At 41.1% G+C, this 19,304-nt stretch overlaps 1 protein-coding gene across 2 annotated transcripts in view; it reads left to right on the top strand.

Annotated features, from left to right (window-relative positions):
- USP53 (ubiquitin specific peptidase 53) overlaps nt 1-19,304 on the top strand; it is a 1,362,943-nt gene that overhangs the window by 1,157,086 nt on the left and 186,553 nt on the right. For both annotated transcript variants that reach the window (XM_044061652.1, XM_044061653.1), the window contains exon 15: nt 18,040-18,139. In XM_044061652.1, coding sequence (XP_043917587.1) covers nt 18,040-18,139 — 100 coding nt within the window. The remainder of the gene's footprint in view (nt 1-18,039; nt 18,140-19,304) is intronic.

Raw genomic sequence — 19,304 nt, 5'->3', positions numbered from 1 at the left:
CCAAAGCAGAAGCATTTCGCAAGTGCCAATCGGCCGACTACTGAAATATTCGAGTATGAGTTTCAGAACCAAAGTCTTCACTAAAGCTAAGTACCCCGTTGGGGAAACGTTTTTCTTGCTTTTTACCGATGTCAGAAAAAGTAATAATTGTATTACTTGTGGGAAGCAAATACCTCATAAGGATTTCCATTTATACTGTATTCCTTGCCTAGCCCCTGATCACAACGTGCCTGGCTGTTGGTTTTGTGCTAGATTTAACCAACGCACTATTAAGCGTCTGTATATTGTTGCATCAAAGTATTTTGGAAACAGATTTAACTACCCAGAAATGTCGTCGGATAGCAATATGACTACCGGAGTACATAAACAACGCAAAGAAAAGGACAGAGAAAGGCAGTCGAGATCCAAAACAGATGAAGCTTCTCTTAAGCCAGTCACCAGTTCGTTGATACTCAGTGAGGCGCCTTCGCAGCCCCTGATACCCGCTACCTTCGAGTCGCAGGCCTCTACCGACTCCAATGTGGAGTTCGGCATGTTGCAAGATAGTGAAGGTATTGAACCGATGGATGTATCTCCCTCGGATGGGTCCGGAGCCGCTGAGCAGGCACCAGCTTCTGAGGGTGTATTCAGACCTCAACATTTATGCATCAAATCGACTACAGCTGCAAAACCAAAGACAAAAGCAACTTCTAAAACTATAAAACTGATGCATGAGCCATGTGCACAGGCCTCTATGCCTAAAAAACAGATGATCAAAATGGCTGAAGACCTTATTACCTTGATCAGGGGTACCCATCCCCCCTCCAGGTAAGAGGCCTAGGCAAGACACTGATTATGAATCTTCAGATCAGATTTCTATTTCTTCTGATTCCTCTTCTGATCAGGAATTATCTATACCTCTCTATGAGGATTCTGATGCTGAGGAGTTTATTCCATCTGCATCTCTTCCAGAGGATTATTCATTTGGAGAAACCTTGCATGCTTTGAGGGAGCATTTCCACTGGGAGAGTCAAGACTTCTCAGAATCAAAAAAGAGACTCAGGGATTTCCTTCTTCTCCCTCAGCACAAGCCTTTAACCATTCCCCCTGTGTTAGACATTGTGGATGATGTGTTTTCGGAGTCAAGCTTGACCCCTGACTCCTTACCTCCGGCTCCCAGTAAGCCAGACAGATATTACAGGGTCCCTGACTCACATACATTTTTATTTAGACACCCTGCTGCTGATCCTGAAACTATTTCACAGGGTCCAAAGGGAGTTAAGGCCTCAACAGCAAAAAATCCTACCCCTTCTGACACTGACAGAGATTCAAGGGCACTGGACAGATGGGGAAAAAGGTTGATAACATCTGCAACCTTGGCAATCAAGGCCTTAAACTGTCAATTTCATATGCTTAAGTACCAACAACATGTTATGGGATTGCTGAAACAGAAAATGATGTTGATTTTGGAATGTGCAGAAAATAAAGAATTGCAGGAATTATTGCATGCAGCTGAACAAGTTGGAAAGCATACTTTGCAATGTGGTTTTGATTCTTTAGACGCCTCCTGCAGGGCCGTAGTTACTGGATCTGTGATTAGGAGGCATGCCTGGTTAAAGGAACAACATTTGTGTGATCATGTTATAGCTAAATTGCTAGATGCACCTTTACAGCATGATTCTCTGTTTGGTATTAAGGCAGAAGAGGTTTTAAAGAAAATGGAAGACAAAGCTAAGTCTATGCAAACTGTTAAAGACTTCTTACAAGTGCAGCCATCAAGATTCAGTAGACACTGGCCTACAAAAATTGGTCCTTTCCTGTGTCAGACCGAGCTCAAATGGGCAAATCCAGATGCCCTAAGGGTTCCAGATACCAGGCGCAAGACTCATACAGGTCAAAGCAATGGGGCACATCCACCTCCAAATCTGGTGGAGATAAAGCGCAAACCTACAGAAAGCAATCATAATGACTTCCCTCTGCCTACACCAAGCACTTATCTTTTGGCAGTACACACAGGGGGAAGATTAGCACTTTTTACTCAAAATTGGCAGTTAATAACCCAGGACAAGTGGGTACTAAACATCGTATCACAGGGATAACAGACTCCATTTCCACACTTTGCCAATGGCAAATGGTTGGCCAGATCTGCCAAAAAATCAATGGGCAGATGCACAGAAACAAAGTCCCTCATGGATATGGGGGCCATTCAGAGAGTACCAGAACAGAAAAAGGACAAGGTTTTTACTCAAGACAGTTCTTGATTCCCAGAAAGGGCAAGGCCTGGCGGCCAGTACTGGATTTATCGATTTTGAACACATACCTGGACATTCCAAAATTCAAAATGCTGACTTTGCAGCAGCTTCTGCCCATGCTGGGCAAGAATGCTTGGCTGGTGACTTTAGACCTAAAAGAGGCATACCTGCATGTCCCAATAAGACAGTCATGCAGAAGATACCTCAGATTCAAGGCTGGCTTAATGCATTACCAATTCTCTGCACTGCCCTTTGGCTTATCTGCTGCACCCAGTGTCTTTACAAAGTGCCTGACACCAGTAATTGCATTTTGCAGACAAAGAAGTATACAAATATATCCTTACTTGGATGACTGTCTCATTCAAGCAGAGAACAAGGACACTATTCTTCGACACCTGGCGTTTGTGAAAAGGCTTCTAACATGCCTAGGGTACACAATAAACGAAAGGAAATCACAACTGGTACTCTCTCAAAAGATAACATTCCTGGGTGCAAGCTTGAATACAACTGCCCAGATGGCTTACTTCATGCCACACAAACAAAGGCAACTGACTACTTACTTCAAACTGATGGCAACAAAAACCCAGTCTTCTGCAAGACAAATTCTGCAGGTTCTGGGCTTCATGGCATCCTGCATCCTACTAATTCCATATACAAGACTGCTTATGAGGAAACTTCAATGGTACCTAAAACGTTTATGGAGTCAACATTCACACAGTCTGGAAACAATGATTCCTCTTATTCCCTGCCTGCAACAGGAGTTTCTATGGTGGGCAAAGGCCTGTCACCAAAACATGGGATGGCCCTTCACTCTACCCCCTGCCAGCCAAACCTTAACAACAGATGCATCAGATTATGCCTGGGGGGCCCACATGACAGGAAGATGCATTCAGGGCTTATGGGAACCAAAACAAATGCATCTACATATCAACCAGAAAGAGATGCTAGCTGTTCAAAATGCCCTAACAGCCTTCAAGGACTTACTTCATCCAGGACAACTACTGATAAAGACGGACAACACCACAGTCATGTGGTATATAAACAAGCAATGGGGCACACACTCATACCCCCTTTGCAGATTAGCCATGGCACTGTGGTACACAGATTTGATCTACCAAATACATCTTCAAGCTCAATTCCTGCCAATTAAACAAGACACTCTGGCAGACGATTTAAGCAGAAACCTTATGGATCCTCACGAGTGGAAACTAAATCCACAAGTCTTCAGCATGATAACAGAGAAATGGGGGAGCCCAGACGTAGAACTATTTGCCTCTCCTCAAAATTATCAATTGAAAAGATTCTGCACAAGGACTTATCACAGCTAAGCATGGAAAGTGGACGCCCTATCCTTCAGTTGGAAAAACCTATCAGTTTACGCCTTTCCTCCTCTGCCTGTTATATCCAAGAGCCTCCTAAAAGTCAGACAAGAGAAGCCAAAGATGATATTAATTGCCCCAGACTGGCCCCACCAATAGTGGTGCACAATCCTAAGGAACTTGTCTCAATACCCAGCTTGGACCTTGCCTCAAAGACCACAGCTACTGTCCCAGCAAAACAATCAGATCCTGCACAATCAACTGCAGACTCTGAACCCGGTAGCATGGCTAACCATGTAATGATACAAACGACACCTCTCAGAAAAGCTGTGATGGATGTCATTTTGGAAGACAGAAGGCTTAGTACTAGAAAATCTTATGCTGACAAATGGAAAAGATTCTGTGCTTGGAATCAAGCATAAGGAACTGATACAGCAGAACCACATATTCCTCAGATATTACAATACTTAACTGAGATGCTTGACAAAGGCCTGTCTTTCTCTTCAGTCAAAATCCATGCCTCTGCCATTTCGACACATTACAATACAGAGCCACCAATCTTTTCTCATCCTTTACTAAAGCAGTATCTTAGAGGAGCCAAAAGCTTAAGGCCTCCTAGTAGATCACCATTACCAGAATGGGACCTCAATTATGTGTTGGAAAAGCTCACCTTGCCTCCATTTGAACCAGCTGCTACCGCTGATATAAAGTTCTTATCATGGAAGACAGCTCTGCTACTAGCAATTACTTCGGCAAGAAGAGTTTCAGAACTACAGGCCCTCATGACTGTAGAGCCTTTTATCATATTTTACCCAGACAAGGTGCCTTTGAGGACAAATCCTACTTTTATGCCTAAGGTGGTTTCCAGTGTGGCTTTTAACCAAACAGTTCATCTGCCAACTTTTTATCCAAATCCGCAGAACAAAAGGCAGAGAATTCTGCATTCCTTGGATGTGCACAGACAACTAAGATTCTACTTGAGCAGGACTAAGGCTCTAAGAAAAACTGAGTAATTACTAGTGTCATATGCTGCAGGATCAGAAGGAAAGGCTATTTCAAAGCAGAGAATTTTAAAGTGGATAAGCCACTGCATCCGTTTCTGCTACTTACACCATGGTAAACCTGTGACTAAGGGCATTAGGTCTCATTCCACCAGAGCTGCAGCTACTTCAGCAACCTTTCTCAGAAGAGTACCAACCAAAGACATTCTAGAGGCTGCTACTTGGAGTTCTGTTCACACCTTTACAAAGCATTACCATTTGCCTCTCTAAGTCCAGGGCAGGCTTTGCCACTGCAGTACTGCAGGGCCTTTTAGCCGCACCTAATGCTGTTTAGCTCCAGCCTCCCAACCATAGTTTTGGGATTCTACCCAAATGTAATGACTGCAACAGTGAAACACGAAGAATATAGTACAGTTGTGTACACTTACCATAAATGTAGATGTTCGAGTGTATTCACTATTGCAGTGCAGGTTACCCTCCCGCCATCCCCCTGTCACTCTACACTTTATCTTTCCTTCTCTATCTTCTACAACCTATGTGCTGTATTTGCTTGTAGATGAAGGTAAAGTTTATATTGATGCATGTTATATGTGTGTGTGTATATATATATATATATATATATATATATATATATACATACATACATAGATATGTAATATTGTTACCTTTTTGGGGGCACCTGACATCGGGGGCAAGAAAAACTAAAGAAAATGGCATCGGCTGCATGTTTTATACCCCTGACGTCATGGAAGAGAAGACAGCAACCGACGCAGGACCCAAGACTTTGGGATTCAGGCCGACTGAGTGCAATCTGCCAGCAGATTACCCAAATGTAATGACTGCAACAGTGAATACACTCAAACATCTACATTTATGGTAAGTGTACACAACTGTAGTATTGTCACTTTGTGCCCTGCTCCTTCCTTATTTGTATATACCACTTCACTTTGGTATGTGAGGTATTGTGGGTCATTGTTTGTAGGGTTCCTGGGTGAAGGAATAACAGCTGGGATTTCAGGGCTAGAAGAGTAGCCAACATTTCTTTTCCATTCCTAGTTCCAGCCTCCTTGATAGTAAACTTCCTAGTAGTAATCCAAAATGTTAGCCTCTGTTTTGAGAGAGGAGGTAGAAATGGGGGATACGAGTTTTAGAGATAAATGTTGAGTTATATGTGTATAGTTCTTTGTCAGTGAAAGCAGTAGGAGGAGGAATGGACTCTGGAATCTTGTCTGTCTTCACATACCACCACTGTATATTACTCATGTGAAGCCTTGTATAGGGAGCCATAAAGAGGGAAGAGGGTACGAAAATGAATATCTTCAAGAACATGCTTGTCAATAAATGACTTATGATTTTTGTGAAAATTACTTTCATCATTTTGACCATATCCTCATAAGAGAGATAATACAAGCCTTCCATGTGCATGACAACCCCTAGAAACCTCTTTGCTCAAGAGGATGTTCAGTCTGACTTTTGTATGTGTGACTATGTTTGCACCATGAAAACATAAGAAGGCCACTATAGTGGACTATGCAAGGCTTTCATAGAGATTGCCTGAATCAGGCAATTGTCCAATTAAAACAAATGTTAAGTGTATTCAATCTCAAGTGTGTAAACAATTATAAAGATTCTAGGTACAGAGAAGTAAGCTAAAATGAGAGTCCCTCCTCTTGTATCTTTTGACGTCCAGGGTTTACAGTATTGGGCATGTGCAGGTAGACATTCTCTGTAACAAGAGCTACCTTTTATACAACCAGAAGTCTTCCCAGTAAGAAAGTTTACAGGCTAAGCATTTTAAACTTTTTCTGCTTAACATGTTGCTCAGATTGAAAAGATTTAAAATGTGTCTTCATTTTTGTTTTGCATTTTTTTTAACTAGAGCAGATCTTGAGTAAGATCCTGTCCCATTTTCTTGCTCCAGAATGCTTTGTTGCCTAGATTTCTTGAAAATTATGAAGTATTGGAATGACTAAGGCTGTTTTTCTGGAGTCAAAGGCATGAAACCTGGTTGTAAAGCTGTGTGAAGTTATCCCTTTATTATTTATGTTACTCATTGTTCCTGTATCTGCCTCCATTGTTTTGAAATGAAATGCTACCTCCTATTTGAACTGCATGGGAGATGGTAGGATAAAAGAACGTGACTGATATAGTTCCATAGGGTGAAGAACAATTTGGTCTTGCTAAGATGAAGCACTTTGCTTTTGTTGCTGTCTCCTACCCATACATGGCTGATGATCTTATTTGGGAGTTTCATAGTAAGAGCAAATCATAATGTTTGTGTTACATCCAAGCTAACTTGACTTCATCTTAGTCAGGGATTTATCAACAGTCCTGAATTTGCTGTAAGGACTATTAGCTTTTCTTTTTCCCACATTATTTTGAATCTTTGGGTGTGTGAAGTGTTTCAGTATGTCCAGTGCTGATAGGAGCCGTCTTCAGTTCTTCTTGCCACTTCATGATGTCCTTCAAGAATGCAACTGCAGTCATTCTTTTTCCCACATTATTTTGAATCTTTGGGTGTGTGAAGTGTTTCAGTATGTCCAGTGCTGATAGGAGCCGTCTTCAAAATAAAAAAGAGGAAGAGAGACCATTATACTAGGTGCAAAAATGTTGGTAATACATATGATGGAAGTCTGACTGAGATTTATTTTGTAACTACTTATAGTTGCTTTAGTGACATTCTAACAGGTTTGGTGAAATACTATTGGCAGTACATGCAATGTAATGGAGATTCGCAGTTATGGTTAACTGAGAAACTTAAATTCTCATGTAGGGTGGGGAAAAGTTTAAAAAACGTTCTAGTGAAAGGTAAATTTATTATGCCTAATGTTAATGTATATAATTTGAGATTTAACTTTGACACCTATGTATGTAATAGATGTAAGGCTTTAAAATATATTGTGAATAGTTTTGGGAATATTGGCAGACGTAGATTTACAGTGAAATTTTTTTTTCAAATGTGATACCACTGGTATAATCTATGCCCTTATATGTCCATGTAACAAATTTTATATTGGTCAGTCTTAGAGAGTGTTCAAAGTAAAACTTCTTGAGCATGTAAGAGATATAGAAAACTTTAAAGAAACTAGTTCTGTGGCAGTTCATTTTCATCAAACACATCTGTGGGTTTACAAGGCACCATTTTAGAAAAAGTGGATGGTAATAATTGTGAATTTACTGACACTTATTTTAAGGATAAACTTTTATATAAAGAAGCCATCTATATTCTTAAATTTGATACTCTTATACCTAATGGTATGAATTCTGAACTTAATTGGAGAGTTCTTCTTTAATTATGCTTGTGATTTTCTTTAATTGAATTTTTATTGAATAATTGATTGTGTTATTTATATGGAGTGTTTTTTGGGTGTGTTTTCTCCTTTGAAGGCATTCCAGCCGAGACGTCAGAGAGTGAAGAGAGTAAATAAAATACTTCTGGATTCTACTGGGCTATTGGTCTTTGGTTGTTTCTTTATTTTGTTTTAGTTGTGTATTATTAAGACTATTCGAAGGGTCTGTTGCAGAATGGAAGAAATGAAAGTTTGTCACAATTTCTGAAGAAGGTACAAATTTCTCAAACCATTCTGATATACAAAGACATGCACTTTTTTCTTAACTTCCAAGTTCTCCCCACTAACATTTCTGCTGACAAAGCCAGACTGAGTGAGCAGAAAGTCATGGTCAGTTGTTTATCAGGACACCAGGATCCACCATATTGTGCATGCACTCAGGTCCTTAGTACCAGTATGACTTAGTCATCATTCATGTGGGTGTAAATGACTTGAGACATACCTCCCTACAGGATATGAAGAGAGACATCATGGAGCTCTTGGAACATGTGCCTTAAGCTGGTATGAGCTTAGCATTGAGCAGCATTCTGCCTTCTCAAATGATGATGCCACAACATGAACAGATGACTCACTTTAATTGGTTTAGTTTCTGGTTTTATTCAAGGGGAATGCAGGATTTGTCAGCATGGAGGGAGATGGTCCACAGACATTCCTGCCTTGCCAGGGGGTGGTCTGCACTTCTCCCCTCTAGGCATTTGAATATTAGCTAAAATATTGTCCTCCCCACACAGGGCCTTTTTTAGGTGATGCCAAATACTAAATGCTTCTGACATGGCAAATTACAACGAAGAAAATCTAAAGGTGTTACTTTAGCAGTGCTAAAATGCCTTCCATATGTACAGGCCAGTTGCTACACAGGCAGAGTCTAAAGGTGGAAGTGTCTCAATTTGCATCAGAAGTAAATATACCTCACGGCTGGTCAAGCAGGATGATGCAAGTGAGCTTCTTCATCTTCAAATTACCTTGTGCAAAATCCCATAAAACTTCACGCATGCTATAGATCCCCCCACTATGATCCAGGAAACCCATAACACTTATTTAAGCTTAGTGGAAATGGTCACAGTCCAACCCAGTACCATATTCATGGCTAACTTTAATTACCCCACTTTTAACTGGAAATTATATACACAACTTGTCTAGAAGAAAACCATTTTTAGTACTTAATAAATAAGCACCTATTCAGGCATGTCTAAAGGTCAGCTCCCAGTGTTTTCTCCTGTCTACCTGATGAATCTGGGCATCTTGAGACAATGCAGCAATTTCCTCATGTACACAGACAACTCTCTCCTCCTACCACCCAACACTATGACCTGTGAGAGATGCACTTATATAGCCAAAATGGAAGCAAAGCTCTTCACCAAAGACTGGACTAGACAGTCAAGAGGAGAAGGTAAACACTTACACCGCACCACACTCATCACGTAGTCTTTCAAAACCTACACCATCAAAACACACACACAGAAGCACAAAACACACATCTGCATTCGCTGAGGCTCTCAGTAAAAATCTGCCCAAACAACTGAGACCTCCAAAGCAGAAATGCAAGCAACCTCCACCCCCCAACGCAACCCAAATGACACATAGCCCACATACTCAGTGTGCCACTCAACTACAGCCCATAAGGCATAACATACCCAACACTCTGATGTTCCACTCACCAGGCTAAACAAGGAAAAAGTTACTGTCAGCTGCCTGTCAGGTGCCAGGATCTGCCACATAACACATGCACTCAGGTCACTCCACAAAAAGTACAAATATGACTCTGTCATTGTCCATGTTGGTGTGAATGACCTGAGACGTACCTCCCTTGACTACATGAAAAGAGACATGGAGGAGATCTCCGATCTTGTAGCCCAGGCAGGTATGACCCTAGCCCTGAGTAGCATCCTGCCATCACCCAGAATGATACCACAGTACAAGAACAAAATGATTGACTTCAACAATTGGCTAAGCTTCTGGTGTCATTCTAAGGAAATCCAGTATCTATCTGCCTGGGATGACATGATCGACAGACCACGCTGCTTTGCCAGAGATGGCCTGCACCTGTCGCCCTTGGGATTCCGGATACTGGCAAAGGCTCTTGCCACCCCTATAGTGCCTTTTTTAGGCAAGGTTCAAATGACGAATTCACCACCGTAACAGGTACAAGCAAGCAAAATATGAGGGTAATGCTAGAAGTTTAAACCTCAAAATGCACTTACTCGAGGCACTCCTTAAATGGAGAACATTGACATCTGTGCAGTGACAGAGACCTGGTTCAAAGCTCCAGAGAGCACCCCTGCATTACCAGGCTATAATTCATACCACACCTTTCGGCCACCAAACCCAGACTGAAACACTAAAGGTGGAGGCATGTCCATATTCATTAAGGATATCCACACCTCCAAGCTAGTTGCTCAGCATAATGTATCCAAGATTATCCAAGTTCAACTAACTCTGGGCAAAACCACAATCCAGATTGTAGCTTGCTACATATCCCCCACCATGCCCCAAGATTCCCACTCCTCTTTTCTTGATACACTGGAAAATATTGAGGTACACCCCAACACCCTAATAATGAACTACCCTACCATTAACTGGGAAAACTACCCGTGTACCAACTCTTCTGCTCAACGTTTTCTGGAAATCATCAATTCCAATGCCTTGGATCAACTTATCCACACCCCCACCAGGGGCAGCAATATCCTAGACCTGGTCATCACCAACATGGGCAACCGGTGTTCCACACCAGAGGTCAGCTCCTCATTGGTCAGATCTAACCACAAGCTAATCACCCTAGACATCCACATCCCGCTCCCACCCCCTATTAGGAAAACAACCGTAAAACATTTCTCCAAAGCCAACTTCACGCTTCTTAAGACAGAAGTGGCAAACTTCACGACACCCATGCAGATGGACAATAGAGGTACGACTGCTGAATCCTACACAAATGCACTTTACGAGTGCATGGATCGTGCTATCCCTAAAAAGAGCAAAATCCCACGATTGGAGGAACTCCTTGGTCAGCCTCAGTAAGAAGCTGAGATCCCTCATAAAATCCTCCAAAGCTAGTTATGAAAACAAAATTGCCACTGATTCTAAAGACACCCACAAATCATTCTATAGCTATGTCAAGAATCTCAATGGCAACACTCAGATCTGCTCTGAGTTACAGCACAATGACACTAAATATACAGAATCAGCTGGTATTGCCAACATCCTGGCAGATAGGTTCAGTCCTAACTTTACCCCCCTCTCACCCCCTAAAGGGCCCATCTTTATACCAGAAGAGTGCAAAGTTCCTGTAATCACGGCTGCACAGGCAAAAACCTCTCTCTCCAAAGCCAAGAACACAGCATCCATAGGACCTGACAACATCCCAGGCTGCCTTCTAGACGAACTACAGAATGAATTGGCACCCCACCTAAGTACCATGTTCAATCAAAGCCTCACCTCAGGTTTTGTACCCATTGAATAGCGCACCGTGACAGTTATCCCACTCCACAAAGGGGGGGGGCACAACACACCCGGGAACTACCGCCCCATTAGCCTGACGAGCCTGGTCTGCAAGGCCATGGAACGTATCATCATGGAACTCATAAACAAAGACATTGGAGATCTCCAAACTCTGGACCCCACACAGTTCGGGTTTGTAAAAGGCAGATCATGTCTCTTAAACATGATAGACTTCTTTGAAGTAGTCACCAAAGCCATAGATGAGAGTAAGGTGGTTCACACAGCCTATCTACATCTCGCCAAGGCATTCAACACCATCCCCCACTCTGGAATTATAGATAAACTCACTAAACTAGGTATAAATCCCTATGTCACAAGATGGGTTGCCAACTGGCTTACTGGCAGAACCCACACTGTGAAAGTAGCAGACTCCAAATCAGACTTCAGACCAGTGACAAGTGGTGTACCACATGGTTCAGTCCTGGGTCCTCTCCTGTTTGGTATCTACTTCTCTGAAGTACAGACTAACACAGAAGGTCTTTGGCTAACTAAATTCGCAGATGACTGCAAACTAGGAGCCATAATCGAAACTCCTAATGATGTGGACATCCTACAAAAGGGCCTCACTGAGACAGATGCCTGGTGTCAAAGCCATGGTCTCAAGTTCAGTGCCAAAAAGTGCATTGTCATCCCCTTTGGTAAAAACTCTGTACCCATGAACTACCACATAGGCGGTAGTCTACTTAACACTGAAAGTGTGATAGAGACCTTAGGACACAGGTGGACAGTAGTCGCTGCTTTGATAATCACATTGCCACAGTGGTCAGGAAATCCTTCTCCATGGCACACCTCATCACAAAAGGTTTCTCATCCAGAAAAAAAGAGGTCATTGCTCCCCTCTACTCATCACTCATTAGACCCATTGTAGAGTACAACGCCCCTTTTGGTATGTACCTCACAAGACATCTACAACAACTGGAAAGGCTGAAAAAATACCTCACAAAGAGGATTACTGGCCTCAAACAGATGCCTTACGCAGACCGACTCAAAAAACTCCAGCTTTACTCTGTTGCATATCGCCTATTCAGAGACGATCTCTGCCTAACATACAAAGCTATGTCAAACCCAGAGCTGTTGGACATGCTCCACTTAAAGAAATCCCAATCCCTCCGAGCTACACGCTCTAGGGACCTAAACCTTGTCACCACAATAAAAAGAACATGCTGGAGGGATAGATTCCTGTCCCAGAGGCTTCATCTACTCTGGAACAGACTACCTATGTCAAACATAGCTCCTCATTAGCATCCATCAAGAAAAATCTTGATGATTGGGTGGGTAATAGGAAATTCACCTTGGGGATCACTTCTGTGGTTCTGTTTAATGGGGCACAGGAAAATAATTTTCTTGGGTGGTGAAAGCCAGGGTACCTTTTTGGCTAGGCTTGTATAGGCCCTAGGGCCAATAGCCTAGTACCTACCTATGAACAACAAACATGGAAGCACATGTATTTCTGGACTTTGTAAGTACAGACTTCCTGGGTCAGTTTGTCAGTATGCTAACCAGAGGCACAAACATACTGGATCTGGTCCTCACTAATATGGAAGAGTGCTGATCCCCCCCTCCCAGTGTCCTTTCTGGTAAGGTCAGACCACAGGGAGTCTCCTCTAAAGTAAAAATAAAACCCAGAAAACAGGCTAATCCGGGAATGTTCAGGGACTACTCTAAGGCTAACCTCCTACCATTAATTGATAACTTGGCAAAATTTCAAGGCCCCCAAAACCCTGAGAGCATTGCTACCCATGAGGAACTGGTCTCAGAAACCCTATACATGTATGTTAACAGATGCATAGAAACAGCTGCACCAGGATTAAGTACAGAGCTAATTCAAAGAACAAGCCACCCTGGTGGAATTTTATTTTTATATATGTATGTGTGTGTGTGTGTGTGTGTGTGTGTGTGTGTGTGTGTGTGTGTATATATATATATATATATATATAAGTCCAAAGAGGCTTCTTGCTTCACAAATAGAGAACAGCATCCATCATCTCTCTGCACAAAGGCAGGCCATCTACAGACCCTGGAAACTACAGACCCATAGGTCTCATATGCAGAGCCATGGAAGGAATTATCCGGGAAATTATTAATGATAACATAGGAAACTTCCAGACACTGTCCCCAACCCAGTATCATTTCAAGGGTTGATCATACTTATTCATCTTGGTGAACTTCTCTGAGAAGGCCACCATAGCAGTTAAGGGCAAAAGGGTTCACACTGCCTACCTTGACCTAGCCAAGACATTTGACACAATATTCTGTCATTGTTGACAAACTCAAGAGTTTTGGTATAAATTTTTGTCATCCAGTTAATAGCCAGCTTGCTCATAAACAGGACCCAGGAAGTTAGAATTGGGGAGTTCTCCTCTACAAAGGGGCCAGTCACCAATGGAGTCCCCCAGAGTTCGGTCCTGGGATGTCTGCTTTTTGGCAGCTACTTTTCTGAAGTCAAGGCCAGTGTCAAGGGCCAGTGACTGACCAAATCTGCAGATTTTTGCAAATTAGGAGCAGTCATAGAATCCATACTAGCACTAATGATCTCCAGGAACGGCTGACACAGACATATAACTAGTGTCAGAGCCATGAGCTAAAACTAAATGCCAAGAAATGCATAATATCCTTTGGGAAGTCATCCACCCCTGGTAGCTGCTGTATTCACAGCACACCCCTAAGGGTCGACCCAGTAGTCAGGGACTTGGGGCAGCCATAGACAGTAATTCAGCCTTTGACCATCATGCATCTATGATAGTGAGGAAAGAATTCTAAGCTGTGTAACTTATAAACAAATGTATGGCATGTATGTCAAAGGAGGTTATTGTTCCACTGTATTTGGCATTCATCAGCCCTATCATTGAGTACAATGCCCCCTATGGTATGTTCCCAAAAATCTGTACAGTCTGGTCCTTCCTTGAAGATGACCACCAAATGAACTGTTCACATCCAATAAATGGAATGTCCACAGAGGTTCATTACTAAAAGACTGTTTGGTATAAGTAACATGCCCTATGCACACTGTCTCAAACCCATATGCCTGTAGTCTGACAACTATAGACTGTTGAGGGGAGATCTATGCTTAGCATGCAGGGAATTGTTAGATCCCACTCTGAACCTCCTGCATATCGGCAAAACAAACGGAACCAGAATTACCTACTGTAAAGACTTAAACCTTGCCTGTGATATAATGGGACCTGCAGGAGAGAGATTTTTACCCCAGAAACTAAGACTTCTGTGGAACAAGCTCCCTATTCCTGTGAAGCAGAGTTCCTCCCTAACCCAATTGAAGTCTAACTTGGACACTTAGATGAGGAACATGCAATTCATCTCTGGTTTGGCATGTGTCTCTAATGGGCACTGGCAGCTTATTAATGGTTAATATCCTAGGTCCCTGCTTGCAAATGTTTCATCTCTGTAGCCCATGCTTACATTTATCAGGGGTACCAGAACTTGTCAGAAATTTGAGATGCATGGCTAGTCTTAAAAAGCCCTCAGTGGTTATTAGCCTAGTGCATGTATGAACTTATGAACCAAGTGAATCAGAATATCACATTCATCAGTACTTGGGGATGTACACAGACAGTAATCCAGCCTTTGACCTTGCATTCATGAGCACAGTGAGTGGTGTGGTCTACTTACTGGAGACCACAGAAGCCACCACTCTTGTCTGTGAGGAGGGGCAGGAATACTTGGAGGGAACACCTACTTGCAGAACTGAGGAAATGTCCTCCATGGATGCCCCATTAAATGACTGTACCTGGCACCTCGCAAAGTATGTGCATTTAGGACTAGGAGTAAAGTAACAAAAATGCAAACCACCTCTGATGGTAATCTAAATGATGACTCCTCCCATCTAGTCAGAATGTGACTCAGCCACCTATGCATTTTGACTCAAGGTTACCAGACAGTATGAAGGAAGAGCTTATATTTGTAGAATATCTGTTAGAGTACTTGATAATCGCGTATGGTATCTTGTAAAGGTGGCATTTTAGACCAGATTTAGGAAGACTTGGTCTGTTCCTAGCAGTAATTTTAACAGAGTTGATATGATAAGAGTTCACACAATGAAGTATGGTTATGATGTAGCTGGTTCTACAACAAGGGCTGCCATGTCAAAAGTAATCCTCAGAAGATAAGTGTAGCTTAGAACTGAATTTTATGATGATGAAAAACATTAGAGGCAAGTTGTTGAATATTTATTTGACTCAAAACCTATTTAATATACCAGTAGATATTATTACAGTGGATATTGAAAAGAACAGCAAAACTAAATCTTCCTGTAAAATTTGTATGTACCTCTGTACTTCTCAGTACCAGAGGATTTACATTTGAAATAAGAAATTATCTTTTAGGGAGGGACTTTATTCTCAAAATTTTCTTCAGCAAAAGCATTTAAAATGGGAAGCAGTCTAATGCCAGTTCAAGTTCGAGTAAAGGACAACTCTTTCAGATATTTTCATAGTGGCAGTTAACCCATTCTTGCCTTTTCCACATTACAGTTTTCTGGGAGTCATATTCGAGAGCGGTCTTCTTATTTACTGCATATTTTCTTCAAACAGCACAAAGGTGACTCGTTCCACAAACAACTCCTTATCAGATATAGCTTAAAAGCTTTTGGAACAACTCTTACTGAAGAAAGCAATACAAGCAGTACCTTTAAAACAAAAGTGTTTTTCTTTATCCCTGTCCGATTCTAGTAAGGGGAAAAACGACAAGACCTCAAAGGCAGGCACTGCCATGCATTTATAATCCACCTAAAACTGCGATTATGGATCTTAAACATTTTGGGGGAAAATGTAAGCTTTTAGCAGAGAATGTTACTTATAGGTGGGGACTGGAATTTAATTTGCAACTATATGGATGTATCTGGAGGGGCCTAGAAGGGAAAGTATAACAAAATAACAGATTTCTGAAGAAATTTATGAAAATATTTGGTGTGAAAGTTGTGAGTTCAATAGTAGGAACTCTGAAGAGGTTTGCATATTATTCCCCAAGGTGCAATAACTGGGCTAGACTAGACAGGAATTATATTTCATGGGAACAAATGCAGTTAACTGAGAAATCTGACACACATCAAGGTACTTTTTCAGATCATGCACCAATAATTACTAAGATAAAAATGTAAAGTAGTAAAGTAAAGATGAGACCCTGCCGCTTCCCCACCTACCTGTTAAAAAGACAGGAATTTAAAAAATAGGCAGTGGAAATTATCCAGGAGTTATTAGGGAAGATGTGTGAAGTCCTCCAGATGTTGTAGCTAGCGAGTGGGATAAAATGAAAGTGGAGTTTAAAAATAGGGTAGAAATAAAAGACAAAGAGATCCGATTACGAAGTAGTGGTTATTTAGAGGGACTGACAAAAGTTAAAGCATTACAAATTAAGGTGAATCTCACAGAATAAGAAGAGGTGCAATTGCAGAGTGTTAAAGAGAAAAGGGAATATCTGGATAACATGCATGAGTTTAGAAAGATTGGTGTTAAGCAACTGTTTTTTGTTAACTCCAGAGCACAAAAACTTTTGGCACAGCGACTTGGGCAACAGAAATAGAAAGGGTTGTTGCTAAACTTAGGCAGGATATAACTAGAAAAATAACCAGAGATCTTGTAGGGATATTAGAGAGATCTTGTTAGGGATATTAGAGATATTTCACAATTTTATGAAAATTTATATACAGTAGAGAAATGGAGAAACCAAGAAAAAGCACAAATGGAAACATGTATGGAAGACTTTAAATATGCCAAGGTTAGAGGTAGATTAGACTCAACGTCTAGCAGTTAAGATAGGAAGAGACAAGATAAAAATGGTGATATATAATCAATGTGCAGGAAAGTCTCCGGGAATACGTTGGTATTCCCATGGAAGTTTGGAAATTAGGAGGGATGAAAGTGATAATGATCTGAAAGGTTTTGTTTAACAATATTTTAAAAAGAGAGAAGACAACAATGTCCTGGAAAAAAAATCCGCAATGGCTATACTGCCTAAACACAGTAAAGACCCATTTGATCCTGCTTTATATAGGCTCATTCATTTCTAAACCATGATTATAATGTGTTTGTCTGTAATGGCTAAAAAATGGGAAAGGTGATGTCAGAATCCATAGATATGGACCAGTGTGGTTTTGTGGCAGGGAGGCAAGTATTTGATAACATTATTAGAACAATGATGATCCAGAGGGAAGCAGAATGTAAGAAAATACTGCTGTTATTGGTGGGTCTTGATGCAGAAAAAACATTCAACAGAGAAAGATGGGATTTTATGAGTAGAGCAAGGAAAACATTTGCATTTCCTGATACAATAATAAGGTTAAATTAGAATGGTATATGTGGGATCGGAGGCAAAAATCAAAGTGGGAGGGTTCCTCTGTCATAAGCTGTGTCTGAGCAGAGGAACCAAGTAGAGGTGTCCTCTTTTCCCTTAGATATTTTTGTTATATTTAGAAACCCTGGCAAAGAAAACAAGGGATTCAAATTCAAGCATCATATTGAAAAAAAAATCTTTAACGTTATATTGGTATGGTGGTTTGATTCTCAGCTGGAGTTCCATAATACGTTGTGTAGTCTGATATGTTGTAATTGTTACTGGAACTCTGCAAAATGAACTTGGGAGTACAATTATCATTGTCCTTACATGTTTCATTTTGATTGTTTTTCTTTAGGAATTACACAGCCTGTGCTTGGCTTGGAAAGAGATCGAAAATTTCAAGATCCCAAGTCGACAGAATCAAATCTGCACAAAAACAACTTTCTGCCACAAAGGTAACTTAGCAGTAAGAATGATTCTTTTCTTTTAATGTCATTTTGTGGTTGAGATTGGGAGGTGGTGCTTTTCAAGCAGTTTTAAAATGTAATTATTTTAACACTGTGTGACCGTTGCAACTTTTTGCAAGTTTTAAGGTCTCATGTAGGCTTAAGCTACTGGCCAGACCTTACACACAACTTTGTGCTTGTTTATATATCGATTTTGTGAGGCACTGAGAATATATATTTTTGTGGAGGTCCATCCACAGGAACTGCTAGGGCGTTCAGTGAATAAAATTTTCCAGTCTCTAGACTCTGGATCCCACTTGTCCCACAATGTACCGTTCTCTCCTTTTATATATATTTTTTTCCTTATCTTAATATTTGGTAACCTTTTTTAGCCAGTACTGGTACACAAAGGCCGGAGTAGAACAAACATAGATAATGGTGTGTAGTACATCCATAAAAATACATGAAAATTTTGATGCGGTTTCACATGAAAGGTGCAGTACGTGCAGTTCCTCTCCATTATTTTCACACGGCATTTGTCTTCTGATGTAGTGAACAGTACTCCAGACTGCAGTTTAGAATTTTGATGAAACTTGGAAGTTTTTGTTTTCCTTTTCTTTTCTCTTTATCAGTTTGCACTAAATTGTAAGGGTGTCAGTTGTGATAGAGTTTCAACATTTTATTACATTTTTTGTCTATTGTTGATGAGTCTGCATCCTTTCTCCTTACAATTAAAAGTACAACTGTTACCAAATGTGCATGTGGGAAGCAACCCCCCCACCTCATCACAGGCACACAACACAGTTAACTTGTTGTGGGGTGAAAGGTGATACCCACTGATATTCTTTCTAAAAGGAGACTCTGTAAGACGTTTGAAGATTGTATGATGTCTCAAAAACTACTGCACCTTGAGAGACAGCCTATTGACATTTCTACTACTTCTGTTACATTGAGAGGATTTGCCTGTACTCTCTTTATTCTCCTAAAAGCACAGACTGGATACGTACAAGTCTCTCTCAAGTCTTCCAGTACGTTCAGTGAAAAGTGTTTCTGTTCACTCCTCATGCCTTGTCTCCAAAATAAAGATAAGAAAAAAAAACTTGGAGCACTTCACAGATACTACATGTGAGAATTTTCACATATGAATATCCAGTGGCCTTACTGAATACCTGAT

Source organism: Protopterus annectens, chromosome 2.part0 (assembly GCF_019279795.1).
Source record: "Protopterus annectens isolate FY-2018-M chromosome 2.part0, PAN1.0, whole genome shotgun sequence".
NCBI classification, from domain to species: domain Eukaryota; kingdom Metazoa; phylum Chordata; order Ceratodontiformes; family Protopteridae; genus Protopterus; species Protopterus annectens.
Note: the sequence above shows the minus strand (reverse complement) of the source record. Positions and strands in the feature narration are given on the sequence as shown.